The sequence below is a fragment of the Falco rusticolus genome, chromosome 17, assembly GCF_015220075.1.
Source record: "Falco rusticolus isolate bFalRus1 chromosome 17, bFalRus1.pri, whole genome shotgun sequence".
Lineage (NCBI taxonomy): Eukaryota > Metazoa > Chordata > Aves > Falconiformes > Falconidae > Falco > Falco rusticolus.
Window position 1 is genome coordinate 543712 of NC_051203.1, and position 16359 is coordinate 560070.

At 49.8% G+C, this 16359-nt stretch overlaps 2 protein-coding genes across 4 annotated transcripts in view; both read left to right on the forward strand.

The window, feature by feature from the left end:
• Window positions 1-5669, forward strand: part of KDM5B (lysine demethylase 5B) — a 55375-nt gene extending 49706 nt beyond the window's left edge. Inside the window, exons 24-27 of one of the 3 annotated variants that reach the window (XM_037410275.1) lie at window positions 1579-1690; window positions 3079-3233; window positions 3803-4129; window positions 4798-5669. In XM_037410275.1, the coding sequence (XP_037266172.1) occupies window positions 1579-1690; window positions 3079-3233; window positions 3803-4129; window positions 4798-4935 (732 nt within the window). In that variant the 3' untranslated portion in view covers window positions 4936-5669. Of the gene's footprint in view, window positions 1-1578; window positions 1691-3078; window positions 3314-3802; window positions 4130-4797 lie in introns of those variants that run through there. The other 2 variants (XM_037410276.1, XR_005107856.1) reach the window with 2 other exon arrangements.
• Window positions 5670-13273: 7604 nt separating this feature from the next.
• The window catches only part of IPO9 (importin 9), a 39580-nt gene continuing 36494 nt past the window's right edge, over window positions 13274-16359 (forward strand). The window contains exon 1 of the mRNA XM_037410598.1: window positions 13274-13451. Coding sequence (XP_037266495.1) covers window positions 13274-13451 — 178 coding nt within the window. The remainder of the gene's footprint in view (window positions 13452-16359) is intronic.

The following is a 16359-nucleotide window of genomic DNA, read 5'->3' on the forward strand; positions in this document are numbered from 1 at the left end:
ACAACAGGTCTGTGCAGCACAAAAAAACATAGAGCACCCCAAAATGAAATGCACTCTATTGCTTTTACTTTTTGATTGAAACACCTTAATTTTGCTAGTCCAACCCTGTTATACAGTTAGCCTGTGTGTTTGTGTTTTCACGCTCAGTTATGATAAAATACAGAATGTGCCACATGTGCTTGACGAGGTATTGTAGCTGCTTCTCAGGTAACTCAGCTGTACCAAGTTGCTTGTGTTGACCAAATTTTTCAAACAGGCAAACCTAGTTTTAGAAATCAAAACCATATTTAGGCATCTAAGAGAGTTTTCCTGATAACTCAGCTTCAAAAATATATTTTTGCTAGACCTACTAGTGTAACTCAAAAAAGCCGGACAAGATTTTGAGCATGTAAGTTGATGTTTGGGCCAGAAATGGAAACAGTAAGTTTAGTTTTATTAGCTCAGTGAGGTGCTGTGGGGTTCCTCCAACCTGAAAACAGTCTCACCGGGGTTTTTTTTTTTTGGTGTAGAGCTCAAGTCAGTAAATCTCTAAATCAAGGTAACTAGCAGAGCTAGTTCAGGTCCTGTGACTGCATTTCCCAAATCAGAAGTCCCTGGGAAGCTCAGTGCAAGAGCGTCTGACCACAAGCACCAGCTCTGGTCCCTTGCTGTGCCTGGGCCACGGAGCCTTCCTGGAGACAGTGGCACTGGGGTGGCTCAGAGGTGGCCTCCAGAGCCATCTCAGCACAGCAGCCAAGCTGAAACTCTGGTCTCAAGGGGATTTGAGGTGTTTTTTTGGTGAATTCAGTGTCTCGGCATTGCTGTCCTGTCGTGTAACAGTTCTATTTTCCCTGTAATCTGGGGTGATCCAACACTCTCCTTCCTCCAGAGAAGTGCGTAGCAGTAACTGCTGGAGTTGGGCTGCTTTGGCACTGGCCAAAGTGAAGAATGTGGAGCATTTAGATGAGTTGGGGAAAATTCACTTGAAAAACAGTTGTGAGAACTGATGAGAGCCAGATTTTTGAAAGGGTCCAGACACTTGAATTAGTGAGGTAGTGGGTATTTTGGAAAGCATCTGGTGAGACACCTTTCTGACACTCATGAGTCCAAAACTGACACTTGCTGGCTTGTGTGAGTGGCCTTTGCATATGTAAGCACACGTTTTGCCGTTGGCATGTCTGCTGTGCGTGCTGGGGTAAGGAGAAGTCTTCCAAGCAGTTTGGCGTTTCAGCAGAGCAAGGTAGTGAGCAATCACTTCTTTTATTGTGAACAAAAGGAGGAAACTAATATTTTACCGTGAGTCAATCCTAGAGGTGAAGCCCTCGCTTCCCAGTCCGGGCTTATCCTGCAGTGACTGCCTGTGCCAGGGCCGGTTCCTGAGCTCTGTGGAAATGATAATTTATACCTAAGAATTCTGGCAGTAAAGTTGGTTTTGCCTGTTTCCAGTGTAGGATGAAGGATTTGGGTTTACTAGATTGAACAGTTTCTAGGAATATAAGATTTAAGCAATTGTAGGAGAAACAAGTATTGATTCTATTGCAGTTATTTGACACTTCAAAACTACGTTTAGTGAAAATATCGATGCGCTTTGTTTTCTAGGTTTCCCAGACAATTGGAGCAATGTCATTCTCCATGCCTCATGACTGGGATAACAGAACCATATATTTACATTCTCCATTTTCTACAGGACAGCACTGCATCCCACTTCATGGTTTGTAATCGTTACTTTGTGGTGGGTTTCCCCCCCTTCCTTTCTCCCGTGTTTGGTGGTGGAGAAGAGAGTGTGTCCTGGCCAACAGGAGATGGCTGAGGCAGGGAGGCACGTGGCTGCACTCTGCATCTGGTTGCTTCTCCATCCCCTCAGCAGCTTTGGAACTTAATGTCTCCAGCTTTGGCAAAGGGGTAAATTTCTCAACAATACAGATTCCCACATGTAATGAAACGACGTGGTGTGATAGGACAAGAGGTATCAGTTGAGAACTGGCCTCTTCCAACTTGACAACGTGCTGCAGCCAGCCACGTGGGCTGCAGGAGGGGGAGGGGAGAGACCATTGAAATTGTAGGAAGTGGATGGGAATAAGTAGTGCTGGAGGCCATGGGGGACTTAATCCACAGGACACGAGTCAATGTAAGTTTTGCAGCTGCGTAACTGTCACAGACACTTAAGTTTTCATAGGTGCTGCGGCTGCTGCTGTGCTCCAGGTCGCTCTGTGCAGGTTTTCCATGCTCCCTAACTCAGACGTGTTTTTTGGACTAACACTGACACGCTATAAATTGCATCATTTTACAACTGTAAAAGAAATTCTTTCCTCCTGATGCATAATGATCCAGGGACACAGGTCTAGTCTTATCTTCATGTTTTCAAGTTAGTGCAGCTTAGTCTGTACTAATATTACACAAAACGCTTCAGTTTAATGTTACAGTTAAAATCCAACAAGGCAGGCCTTTGTTCTGCAGGGTTTATTTTTCAGGCTATATTTGAGTTGTACTGAACACTATATTAAAAAGCTGTTACTTACACAGTGGTTTCAGTCTCCCCTAGCTGTGACTGTTTGAAAAGCCCAGTGCAAGTTCTGAAGCTCGATAGCAGCGCTGGGTGATGACTGTACAGCAGGACTCAGTTGCAAGCCTTGTCCTCTTGGCTCTTCCTCCTCTCCTCTCTCTGCTTCACTTACGATTTCACTCAGTTTGTTCACCTTACCCACTTATTACATAGCGAGGGGATCATCATGCTTCTTGTAGCTTCAGAAGCAGGAGAAATGGCCAAAAATGATGGCAATTGCTTATGCTCAAATCAGTAAAAAACGCAAGCCAGGAAGGATGCTGAGCCAAGTGCAGTAACGTCTGTGCAAGCCTTTATCTTTTTAACCCTGCTGTTAAAAGTGAGCGATGAAGAGGGAACAGATAAGAGTTAATTCATACAGTTGCAGATTTAAAGTCTGTTGCAGTTGTGGTTTGGTTTTCTGTGGGTTTGGGGTTTTTTTGTTTGTTTTTTTTTTTCAAATGTGCTACCAGAGAAGAATTTTCATTATCTGTGCAGTTCTCATTAGTGCTGACACTGAAGAATTCCTTTTCTCCTCTCTCCGTCTTTCATAATAGTCATTAGCACAGAGCTGGATGAGCTGATGATGGAAGCCCAGCTGCTACAGGTTTCTCTGCCGGAAATACAGGAGCTGTACCAGATCCTATTCACAAAGCAAAGCCCTGTTTTGCAGACAGAGCAGAGGTCATCCGTTGGACCGACAAATGAAAAGGCAAGTGTCTGACAGCAGCAGTGAGCTTGGGGTCACTTCGGCGTGGAGGCTCTGCCTGAACCCATAAGCTTTACAAAGAGGTTTGTCTGTGTGGCTGTACTTCCATGAAAATACATTTTCCTCATTCAAAAGGAGTCAGGAAGTCAATAACTTAACAAATCTGTTACAAACTATTGAATAAACTTGTGGCCTAATATGTTTTTGCAGTTTGAATCTGGTTTTTGTGGTCACTCTGTATTTTAAATTGTTGTGGGACAACCAGGACCTAAATACACCTATCCTCGTTTGTCTCTTGTCCTGTATTGTAGAGGCTTTCAGAGAGAGCTGCCTTTGAAGCAGTGGACTCAGGGGAAGGAAAGGAGAATCCTTTTTTCTATAAGTTCTGTTACTGGGGTGTGACCCTATCCTATCCTTTGCTTCTCTCATGCATCCCACTTCTGGTGAAAAGGCAGTGCTCTGTCAAATGCTGCTCTCTTACTTAAGCCTATTTCTAAAAGCAGGGTTTGGAACAACAGGATAATGAGTGTTAGTTGCATGCTTAAAATTTTGCCAAAATATCTTTCCAACAGAATGAGTGTTGCCGAGGAAAAAAGGATGGAATTAGTTACATGGAGAGAAAACTAAAGCGTCGTTTTGAGAGAGAGAGCTTCTGTGATGAGAAGAGAGCAAGAGTAAAAAAGATGAGAACACCCAAGAAGAAGAAACTAAAACTGAATCACTCAAAGGATCTCTGTACTAACAAACTGGAGAGAGAGCGGGAGCGTCTCTTTGAGATGCAGCGTTCCAGTGAAAGCCACTTGCTTCCCTCAGATGTGTCATTCTCTGAGCAGGAGGACTCGGAGGATGACGATGCCATCTGCCCTGCTGTGAATTGTCTGCAGCCTGAGGGAGATGAGGTCAGTAGAAGCAGACCTCCTGTGGTGGTCTGAATGCTGGGATCTGGGGCGTTTGGCTGCCCTGAAACTGTTTGCCGAAATACTAGTTAAAAAGAGAGCATGAGGCACTTGAGAACCCAGAGACAGTGTCTGCTGCTGCAGGGACACATCTAGTTAATGACCCTTCTCATCTCCTCCCAGAGCAGCCATGCAGCTGGGACTGGGGAAGGCAGGTGAACATCTAAACGTCTGCATGGAATCGGGAGATGGGCTGTGCAGACACTGCACTCATCTCTGCCCTTGAAGTAGAGATGTAGGTAGATTTTGTGGGTTGCAGCCTTTCTGTGGATGGGGGCAGTGCCGTGGGGCTGACTGGAGTCCATCCTGACTGGAGAGTGGAGATGAGGGACATCTGATGCCTGTGAGCCTGTGGTGAAGTTGCCTTCCATAATCATGCTATCAGTGGGAGAGCAACAGGAGAGGGATAAGGGAAGTGTGCCCTCCTCTCTCCTTCAGAGGAGCTGGACTGCAGGAGTCCAGAGAACAGTGAGCACGGTTGAATATCCAGCACTAACCAGGTCATAGAACAGGACATTTCTCACTCAGATGGATTAATCCCCAAAATGACTTAATGCTCTGTGTGTTGGCTTGGTCCTTCGCTGAACACCAGTGTGTCTGTTCCCCATTAGGTGGATTGGGTCCAGTGCGATGGCAGCTGCAACCAGTGGTTCCACCAGGTGTGTGTGGGCATCTCTCCAGAAATGGCAGAGAAGGAGGACTACATCTGCATCAGCTGCACTGGGAAGGACTCTCAATATCGGAAGTAAAACTCCCCATAAACCCTTCAGGACTTGAATAAAGAAGGTTATCAGTTTTCCAATAAAGCCACAGGGGCTGGTTTAAGAACCAGATTGCAAATGGTGCTACTTCTATCCTTATGGGATCATTTTCCAGAACTCAAAACAGTTTTTGACACTTTTGTATTTTCCCTTGATCTGTTTGTGGTTGTTGAGGTTTGAGATGCTGACTGTTTAGCAGGGGTTTCCACCAATTTGGAAGGCATTTGAAACATGCACCTTTTATTGTACAGCGTTAAATTACCTCTCTGGGATCTACCGGCGTATTTAATTCAGCTTGGGTTAGGTGCAAAACAACCTGCACCACGAATTTTCCAATAAATCCTCTTGTGAGGAAATCCCTGTTTACTCTGTTTAACTCCTTGGAGACTTTAGGTTTTTTCCACTTTGTTTTTCGTAGGCTAGGTTTATTTATCTGAGCAATAACTTCTATGTCTGGTTTCAGTGACTGGAATGACAATTCTGAACAGCGTGTTGCTTCTAGCATTGGTTGATGTACAGAAAGCAAATGTTAGATCCTAGTGTCACTGATGGCCCAGTGATGTAGAAGACAGGAAAAAAAAAAAGGTCTGTAAAGTAATTGCCACAGCTGTATTTTGGCTTTCTCCTTTTTTGGGTAGCTTGTATCAAATGTTGCAGTTTATATTGTGGAATAAACCCCTGGTTATGTTATAAAATTAAATGTTGGTGTTTTTAGAGAGCTTGAACTGCAGTTTCATTTCCCTCTGGATCCATATTGATTGCATTGATGGGTTCTCTTATTCAAGAGAAATGCATCTTTAAAAAAAAAAAAAGCAAAATCAGTGATATTTTCTTACTTGTATATTCAGCTTTGGAAGGAGAAGGCAGAGCAAAACATTTTGCATACCAAAAAAAAACCCCAAACACAGACCTTTTAAAGTTTTTTTTGCAGAGCTTTTCCAAAACTGAAGTGACCTGCCTGTTAGGTGAATTAACAGGATTAAAATAAAAAGGTTTGAAATGATGATTTGTGGTTTGGCAGGGGCAGGAATGGGGAATTCAGGCAGGGGCAGCTCCTTTGGCTTCGGAAGGAGAAACTTGCCTTGCGGCGTGCGCTGCCGCTGGCTCTGCAAGCGTGTCCTGGTGGCCCCCAGAGCGTCTGCCTGGCCGTGGGCAGGCTCCCTTCAGCCGCTGCTGCTTGCATTGAGGCTGAAAGCCTGAAGAATAAGGAAGGTTCTGGACTGGTTACAGTTCTATCAAAGACTGTTTAGGGACCGTAGCCTGGTGGGTATCGGGGCAGTGCAGGTGGTGGCGGAGCAGTGCTGCCTTGGAAGGTACAGGATCTCTGAGGAGGTGAGGTGGTTTGTTTAAGCCCGTGAGGTGCTCCACGTGGGGCTGCACCTGAAATCCTTTGGGGAACAATTGCTCACGCAGAACATAGCTTTGGAAGTGGCCTGGCGACAGTGGGGTGGTTCTGTGGCCTGCTAAGAAGTGGAACTTCTGGAGCCCTGGAAGATGGGAGGTCTAGAAGATCTGTGTATCAGGGTAAGCGCTATCCTTATGACATCCTGCCATCACCAAAACCGTGGCAGTATTGGTATTCCCTCCGTTCATCATCAAGAAGAATTTGCTGGTAGATTTTTTTTTTTCCTGATGGTTTGAGACCTTTCCCATGAGCAGCTACAGGGCGTTGGGCAGAGCCTTTAAGCCATATGTAGCGGCTACCGACGTGGTGGATTTGTGTGGTGAATCAGAACTGTGCAAGAATTCTGGTGTCCCAGGGGGGTGGGTTTGGAGTTTGTTTTTTGAACATTGAGCGTGCTTTTTAGTCTCACGTTGGTTTTTTAACTGTTAAAAAGAATTTTCAGCCTGGCACAGATGATTTGTCTAAAAGTGGTGTTGGTGGGCGAAGACGACCTTGACCACATGTACATCACTGATCTGTAATTCCCTTTCAAAAGGGGCAGATGAACAAACCTGAAATACAAAGAGCTTGCACAGTGTTTTGATGTAGCTGAAAATGTTTACAGAAGTTTCTCTCCCAGTATCCCTTTTTTTTTTCCCCCCCCCCCCATTGAATGAATTGCTGTCTAACAAAAAGTGCTAGAGGAAATACGATGCAGTTAAGTTTAGCCTGATGATTCAGTACAGGACCAAGGGAAAGTTGTCATGTTGTGGACTGTAGGGGCCAGAGGAGACCTTTGTGGTCCTGACAAGAAAATCTAGCATCAGGATTAAGAATGCAATAGAATTATAGCATGATGTTCTGGAAACTACCACATCATTGCTTGAAAATTTTCAAGAAATGGAAACCCCCGTCCCTGGGTGACCTGTGCCTAAAATACAAGATCTGCTTGAGGATTTGTATTTTATTTCCTGCTGGAATTGTGACCTTGGGAACAGGTGGCTGGAGGTTGCTGCAGAGATGGTGGTGCCTGCTGTGCCACGGGGCCTTAGATTTCAACCCCATGTAGATACTGCGAACTTGATTAGGTTAGGGTTTGATTTTTGTCAAACTAAATAAGCAAGAGATTTGTTGCTTGCTTCAGGGTGGGTTCTTCTGTGAGCATCCCTTGCACATTCCTAATCAGGGAAGATGATGAGGGCAGAACATCCCCAGCAGCAGGGTCTGTTGGGGTTAGCCATCCCTTTCACCCCTCCTCTTGTCCATCCTAGATTGTCAGAGGCTAAACTAAAACAAACAAACAAACAAGTCCTTCCCATCCCATTCTGCTTTTTTTTTTTCTTTTTTAGAACAAAGCAACAAAGTACATCTCCCTAGGTTGTTCAGATCCTAATTCTTTAATAAGAATAGCTTATGGCCTCTACATTAGTTTAATTATAAAATAGGAAAAAAACCAAATTAGTTACCCTACCTTTTATTTAAAGCCTGCCTGTACCATCCATCAAGACATTAGGATTGTGTTTGTTGTGCCACATTTAATCTGCTTGATGGGCACTTTCTTCGCCTCATAAGGAGCAGACTAATATGTGCCCTCCTGCGTCAGTGGTGGTCACGTACGGCACCAGGAAGGCAACTGATCTGAAGGAGAGGCAAGGTTTTGGTTCCATCTGTTCCTGGTCTTAAACTGAAGCCCACAGTGCTCCAGGATTTAGTTCCTGAAGTTTCTAAATTGTTTGAATTGGGCTTTCCAGCACTCTGACCCCCGTCTGCAGGGCAGCCCTTCGGGCCTGGCCCTGGTTTCAGAAGCCAACGCAGGATGAAGGGGCTTCGTGACTCCCAGCACAGGTTGGGGGTGCCTCGAGTCCAGTCACCGAGCACTGCAGAACTGACCACAGGAGGCAGGAAGACTGGAAATGATGGCTGCTGCACTGTGACCCACAGCGGTAGCCAGGTATCCACACAGATCTGCAGCCTTGGATGGATCCCTGCAGAAGGTGGGAAAAGAAATTTTAGGTAGTCATGTCGGCACTTGCCTAAATGAAGGTGTCTGAAGCAGTGCTGGTTTTCTTAACACTCTTCTTACACCACCGCGTACCGTCTTTTCTCTACCCGCACCCAGGCAATGCGCACACGGCATTTATTTCCACAGGCAGAAACCACTGCTGGAATTGCACTATTGGTGTGATCGGTGGTCAGCCCGACTGGCCTCCATCAAAGACAAAAATGTGTGGAACAAAGTGGAGAAAAGAGGGATTTGATACAAACTTCTTGTCTCAAACAGTAATCAAGTCCATCCCTTCCCCAGCACCTTCTGGCTGATGGCCCATGCTGACACCTCTGCGATGGGAAGACGGGCAAGGTATGCTATTGAGGGATTAAAATGGGTTCCAGAGAAAAGGATGTAATTTCTTAGGGACAACACATCAGTCTCTAATATTCTGTATACAGTTGAAATTCAGGTGTACAAACGATTGATTCGGGGAGGGGGAATGTCCCCTTTCCAGCTGTGGAGCCACATGTTTGCATGTTAAATGGCACCGAGAGGGGAAAACCAGAACTGAAATGTTGTCTGTGCATCGTGGGACTTCAGCAGTCACTTGTTAGCCTGACCCAGGGACGGGAAGGGGAGATGTCTAATTCTGACTAAATACATAGTAACAGTGAATTTTACAGCTTGACGCAAAAGATGCTCTTTGCTCCAGCTGGCCGTGTGTGGAGGACCGTTTATGCGCTAGTGCACTTCAGGGAAAGGGGAATTCCAGCGAGGGACTTCAGCTGCAGCCAGAGCCCTGCCAGGGCAGAGACCGGATCAACAAAGAGAAAAGCAATGATGAGAGTTTCAGCTGCTGTATCTGCAGCAGATGTATCTGTGGGACACAGCTACATGTCACAGGGGATTTAGGAAGGGAAGATCTCCAGAATATACACACAGGCAGCAGCTACCTGGAAGCAACATGAAGGAGCAGAGATGACTCTTCTGTGAGTCTAGAAATGAATGTGCTTTTCCAAGAGAAGAGTTGAGTTTACAGCGTTGAAGAATAGATTTATCCTTTCTTCAGAAGTGAACAAGCCACATATTGAGAGTTCTCCTCTAGGACATAAACATGCCAGACTCTGAAGGCAACAGCCCCACACTGAGAAGAGCATTAATAAAAATAAAAGCTGCGTCTGAAGAGGAGATAAAACAGTCACGCTAGACTAATAGCACGCAGGTTCAACACTCAGCTTCTATTCAAGACAGACAAAAAAGGTATCAGTGGGTTCCATAAAAAGATCGTGGGTAGAAGGAACAAATATTTTATGGGGGGAAAAAAAAAAAGCAGCATGTGTGATGATGTGATATGCTGCTGGGTCCAAAACTCCCAAGTGCCGAGAGGAGGGTTTGCCAAAAGGCGGTTGAAAAGAAATAGGTGCAGCTTCATGAAGGTACCTTATGTACCTCAGTTTTTCAAGTTCTGAAATGTTTCTTAATCCTACTACTTATGGTAATGTTTTTAAAGGTATTTGGCTGTTTAATCACAATACTGGGCCAGATTTTGTGTGTGTATGTGTGTGTGCTTGCATCCAGATCTATGTGAGCTAGGCATCTAAAATCGTATGAGTATTTTATAAAAGCTAGTAAAAACAGTAGCTCCCTGTCTACAGAACACCTAATTTGCTCAAAGAATATTTCCACACCCAGGGTTTGTTGAGGATAAAACCAGTGTTGAAGAGTATTTGTAGCGTGTTTGGGCTGCTTTGGTGTCTGTTGGGCTTTGGGGGTTTCATGTTTGTGTTGCTGCCTGGAGTTAAATTTTAATCAGGTGGGGACAGGTCAGGCACGTCCCATGTTATGTCCCTGGTAACTTGGGTTGATGCTGTGCCTGTTCCTTGTGCTGGCCCCCATGTCTCTGGGAGGGTTTTTGCTGTTAACACCAGTCCCCTGTCCGCTGCACATCCTTCTGTGGGGTCTTCCTTGGCGCAGGTTCACAGGGGAGCTCAAGGGCTTGTGTCCCTCACCTGTGAGTTGAAACATCACAGGAGGAAACAAGGAGTTCATCATAAAATATCTTTTCGTGATGAGAATATAATATTTTGTGGTGACTGAATTTTCTTCCCTAAAGCATGTCAAAAGAAAGATGAATGTCAGAACCCATTTGGCTTTGAGGCAAAATGGATGGCATTTGAAAGACGAGCTCCGAGTCCACTGGCTTTGCAGGAAGCATCTATGCAGAAAATATGTGAAAAGACCATGCAGTGTACAAAACACATGGGAATTCAAACCTGAAAAAGCCTGGCAGATTCAAATAAATGTAACTTCTACAAATACAGAAGGATAAGTTGGAGCATTCAGGGCAGTTGTATGGTCACTTGAGCAAAAAAGTATGTATGGGCCAGACAAGCATTGCTGTGGGATACCTACCCCTCCTCTCCCTAAAGCGCATCCTTGTTTTCTGCGAGATGTTAGGAAGTGCAAAGAAAACAGCTCTGACTTGTGATCATTTTTGTCACTTCTTAACAAATACTTGCACAGATGTGTCTGTTCTGACGTGAGCCAGCCAGCACTGGGTGCCAGCGGGAAGTCTGGTGTGATAGTCCTGGGCCTGTCTCACTGATTTCAGGGCGGTAGGAATTTGCTTGTGTCTTCCACTAAGCCAAAATACTAGAACAGTGCAAAGATGAGCAGATGACCCCCGGCTAGCAAGAGTTACACCCTGTACAAACATATGTTTGTTCCTCCAGCAGAAGCAGTGTTTTGGATTGGGAAGAAGAGAGAAAAGTCATCTTTATATTCACCCTGTAGAGAACCCGGGTGCTCGCCGCGAGCAGGCAGCCCCAAGGGATGGGGGTGTGCGTGCCCTGGCCGTGCTGTCAGGTGCCAAGACCCAGTCTTCGCCTTTGGGTGCAAGCAGCACGGCTGAAGCCTGCTCTCCTGCTCCTCTCCCCGCAAAAATACCAACCTAACTTGGTTGTACCTGCGCCACTGATCGGGAATGACCTCTGCTGTCCCCAGCCTGCTGCCAGGGAGTGTGGCGTGGCTCGGCATGGGCTGTGGGGAGTGCTGGGCATTGCCTGAGCTGTGGCCCTGTTCAGTTCAGGGGGAAAGATCTGCCCCACTTCCCTAACTTTAGCAGAAGAAAATCTAACTTGGTGGTGCGGGTGATGTTTTTATAACTGTCATGGTGGACTGATTTCACTTAACTGCAGCTGTCTGGAGAGCATCTAGTGTAAGCACAGAGGCGCTTCTGGAGAGCCGTTCTTGCCCCCTCACTGCCTGCTTTGGCCGTGAAGTTGCCTTCTGAAGAGCTGTTGCTGCCGCCGGGAGCCCAGGCAGGGCTGGGGTGGGCACAGGACGGGCCCCAGCCACCATCAGGGCTCCCCTGAAAGGGGGAGCTGTGGCCAAGGGGGTTCCTGCCCGGTCAGCAGTTTGTCTGTCCGGCCTTGCCTGGCGCAGGGGAAGGGCTGGAGCGAGGCGGGGAGGGGGTGGCTGTGGGACAGGGACAGTGCTGCTGTGCAGTGGGACACTTGCCTCTGAGCTGTGGCTGTAGGGAGCTGAACGCAGCCTGCTGTTTCTGCAGTATTTTGAGTTGCTCTTTCTACTTGTAGAGATCTTGAACTTGGGTTGCAAAAGTCACATGCATGATTTATAGGAGCATTTGCTTGCATCACTCTTGACAAGAATGTTTAAAAATATATTGGTGGGAAGGAATGTGACTGGACACGTTATCCCAGAGGAATGGACTCTGAAGAGGCTGGCAAAGCTGGCTTGGAGTAAAACACAATACAGAGAGCGATGAGTGGGCAGGGAAAGGAGCAACACTAGTGCACAAGTGGTGAGGGATGCTTAATTGTTAAACAGCACCATGACGTGAAAACCAAATACTCCTAGTGGTAGCCCATCTATTACTAGGTAATCACTTGATACTCAGGTAGTTGCTTGAGTAGGGACAGGGACCAGGACCAGCTACTACTCAAGTAGCTTTCAAGCAGAAAGTGGCGTGGGCAAGGAGATCGCCCCCCCCAGTGCCTGGAAGAAGGACAGGCTTCCTCGGGAAAGAGCAGCTCCTCGCGGCTGGAGGGAGGCTGAAGGCACAAGAGACCTGTCGGGAAGGAGTAAGAAGTGTGTACCGCAGCCGGTGGCACCGCGGGGATGTCCGAGCGCGGCTGCCGTCCGTGCCGCCTCCCGGCTCGGCCCTGGCACCGGCCCATGTTCGCACACAAACCGCTCCGGGGCCGGGTCCGCGCCGCGGGGGGGCCGCGGGATCCCGGCAGCGCCGCGGCCCCAGCGGGACCCGCTTACGGGTGCCCCTCGCCGCCGCCCGGGCTGCCCGTGCCAGCGCCGCTTGCTCGCGGCGATCTGTGCAGCCGCCCGAGGAACGGCCGTACAAAACGGAGCGGGAAGCGGCGCGGCGCCCCCCGGCGTGCCCGGGGCTGGAGCAGCTGCGCCGCCCGGCCCCCGCCTCACACAGCGTCGCTCGAACGGGAACCGGGAGCCTGAGGCCTCGCTGACCGCCCGGGGCCGCGGGGTCCTGAGCAGCTGCCCGGGAGCGCGGCCCGGCCCGGCCCCGCACAGAACGCGGCAGCGGGGCGGGCAGGACCCAGCCCCCGGCGCCCCCGTGGGGAACCCTCGTGCCCCTCGAAGGCGAAACTGAGCCGGGTCGGCCCAGGCGGCTGCGCCCCGCGGCGGGAGCCCGAGGCCCTCAGCGCTTTCCCCGGGCTCCCACCCACCCCCGGCGCCCGCTGCCGCGGGAACACGCCGGCTGCGAGGCCCCGCCCGGCCCCGCCGCCAGGGTCCCGCCGCGCCGCCGGGGGGCGCTGTGAGCGGCGCGCGGAGCCCCGGCGTCCCCTCTGCCCGGCGGGACGCTCTGCGCCGCTTCCGCGCGTGCGTGCGTGCCGTGCGTTTGGCGCGCGCGGCGGCCCGGAGCCCGCGCGCGGCGGCGGAGCTGGGGGGGGGGGGGGTCGATGGCGGGCGCGGCGGCGGCGGGCGGCGGCGGGGGGCCGGGGCCCGGGCCCGGGCCGGGGCCGGTGGCGCAGGGGCTGAAGGAGGCGCTGGTGGAGACGCTGACGGGGATCCTGTGCCCGGTGCAGGCGGTGCGCGCCGCCGCCGAGGAGCAGGTGAAGGTGCTGGAGGTGACGGAGGGTGAGTGAGGCCGGGCCGCGCTGAGCGGAGCGGGGCGGGGCCGTCCTCCCCGGTACCGGCGCCTCGTGGCCGCGCCTTGGCCTCGGCCAAACTTGCAGCTGCAGCGCTCGGGCCGGCGGGGAGCAGGCGGCGGCGGCGGGCCCGTGCCCGGCGCCCCCGAGCAGCCCCTGCCCCACCCGGAGGCCGGTGCCGCTCGGCGGGGCCGCCTGGGGCCTGCGGCGGGGCCTCCGAGGCGGGGCGGGCGGGACGGCGGCTGTCGGTGCCGGCGCTGCCCGGGGGGCGCTCGGAGCGCGCTAATGGCAGGACGGGGAGCGGGCGCCGAAGCAGCGACCCCGCTGCGCTGGGCACCTCTCCCGCCTGGGCCGAGGCCCCGGGGCCGGTCGCACGGCGGGCGGGGCGGTCTCCCCGCTGCACGTTGTCTGCGGGCCCTGTCCCGCCGCGGCGGTGGCCCCCTCCGCCTCTGGCCCTGCGAGCCATTGTGCGGGCCCCGGTCCCGCAGGCGGGCGGCCGTGCGTGGCGTGGTTTGGGCTGAGCACGGTCTGGGCACAGCTGTACCCTCATCTTGTGTGAAACCCTTACACCGGTGCTCCGTTCTGTTGTGGAGAGCTACGGAGATGCAGGACAGTGGAGCTGGATGGCAGCTGGCCTACGGCTTTGAAAAAAATACAGCTTACAAGAGCAAGCACCTCAAATTCAAACAGTCTCTCTAATTATTCCATTACTCATCTGGCCTTTTTATGGTGGCCCTAAGCTGGTTTACGCACTTGATGCTTTTCCTGGGTGGAAGCTACCGTTAAAAAACCTATTGATGGTAATGTTTAATTTTACTTCAGCTTAAATTTTATGACCCATCCCAAAGAACTGGAATGTGCGGAAACCACTGGAAGATTTGCAGGTGATGTGCTGTGACGGGAGCTGGGCACTGGAGAATACAGCCCTCAGATGTACCTGTGGCCTGGCAGCTTGATGGGCTGGCTGTACATGTACCCTCTGGGAAATTTTGCCTTACCTTTGTCTGATTGTGCCATTTGGAAAGTGTTTTGTGAAGTGTTTTAAAGTCTTTCTCTACCTGAACTATAGGTCAGAAATGTTATTGGAGGTTTATAGTAAAGAGAAGGAAGGTGTAACGCCGTGACGGGGTCGAGGATAGTGTTGTGATGAACGCATGTGATGAGACTGGGAATGAGACTGGGGTGATGAGGAGAAGGCAGGTTGTTTGATGAAATGTTTCATGTTGTGTGGTCCCTTAACATGTGCTTGTAACACTCTCAGGTTAAGTCTTCCTTGATGATTACCAGGAAACATGGGTTGCCAGTGCAGCTATTGGAGGTTTTAATGAGTGATTTCCTGGCATTGCGATGGTACAAGTCTGGAAGTCTTTGAGGTTTGTTGACCCATAGAGCCTTTGCCTTGCAAAGCTACCGCGGTCAGCGTGCTCTTCACTGGCAACTTTTTTTTCCCCCGAAACATGAGTTTGTGTGAGATTTCCAGAAGAGAGTATTTTTGAGGGCTCTAGGTGATGGATGTCCGTAAGGTCCCTTTGAGAGCCCAGGAATGCAGCAGAAATATATTTGGTGGATAACGTTAAGGGCAAGAGGAGTGGAGTCATCTATGTTTCTGTTTTTTCACGGTTTTACAAATATCCTAAAGTCACCCAATACTTGTCTGCAGTTGCAGTCCCAGAACAGCGCAGGTCTCTTGCAGGACCTGTACCCATGGCCTGGAGGAGGCTACAGAGCACCCTCTCATGCAGTTTGCAGGTGGCACCAAACTGGAGGGGAAGCGGTTGATGTCCTTGAGGGCAAGGCTGCCACCCAGAGACCCGCTGCCGGAATGGACTGAGAGGAACCTCCCGAAATTCAGCAACAACAGATCGCAAGTTCTGCACCTGAAATAGGAGAACCCACCACAAGGATGTGGTTCAGGCACTGCCTGGCTGGGGAATAGCTTTGTGGCAAAGAGCCTGGAAATCATGGTGGCCGCTGAGCTGGACAGGGCCAGCAGCGTGGCCTGGAGGCCACCTGCATCTGGGCTGCATGAACAGGATCAGAGGCAGTGATCAGCCCTCTCTAGTCAGCACTTGTTAGACCACACTGATAATACTTGTCTGGTCTTGCTCCCAGCCCCCCAGTACAGGAAGGACGGTGACGAGCAGGAGTTCAGCAAAGGGCTGTCAAACCCGCTGGGGAACTGCAGCACTTGACAACATGAGGAGAGCTGGGGCAGAGGGGTTTTCCTGTATGGAGATAAGAGGGGGTTTTGGGTGGATCTGACAGCAGCTTCTGGTAGCTATGAGGAGGTTGTCAAGGTGCTGAGGGAATGGAAGGAAGAGGATAAAGGAAAACAGGAGCAAACTGAAGCAAGAGTTCAGACTGGGTATAAGGAGAATTTTTTTCACTGTGAGGAGAGCCAAGCTTTGGAGCAGGTTGTCTGTAGAAGCTGTGCCGTTTCCATCCTTGAGTATGATCTACCTAGAAAATGCTCTGAGCAACCTGATTTGGTGCTGCTTTGATCGGAGGGGTTGGACTAGAGATGTCCTGAGGTCTCTTTCAGCTGAATTATTCTGTGCTTCTGTGATTCCTCTTCTCTTGTCCTAGTCAAGCAGCATGCGAGGGAGTCTCCTTTCTGTGCTTTCTTAGGTATGGAAAGACTTGCAAAAACCAAGAGGAGGAACTAAAGGAATAGTGTTTGCCAACACTGTATTACTGAGGTAAAGAAATGTAGATCATATGTGTCAGAAGTACTTTAAAGAAACAAAAGATGTGGCAATGTGAAGAAGCTGAAAGTAAAAGTGAGGGCAGTGAAAAAGAGCACAAGTGTTGGCACTTTTAGTGCAAAATAAATGAAGGTAGGGCAAAAAAAAAAAGGAACCTGTTGAAGACATAAAACTTGCGATGCTTTCGAATGT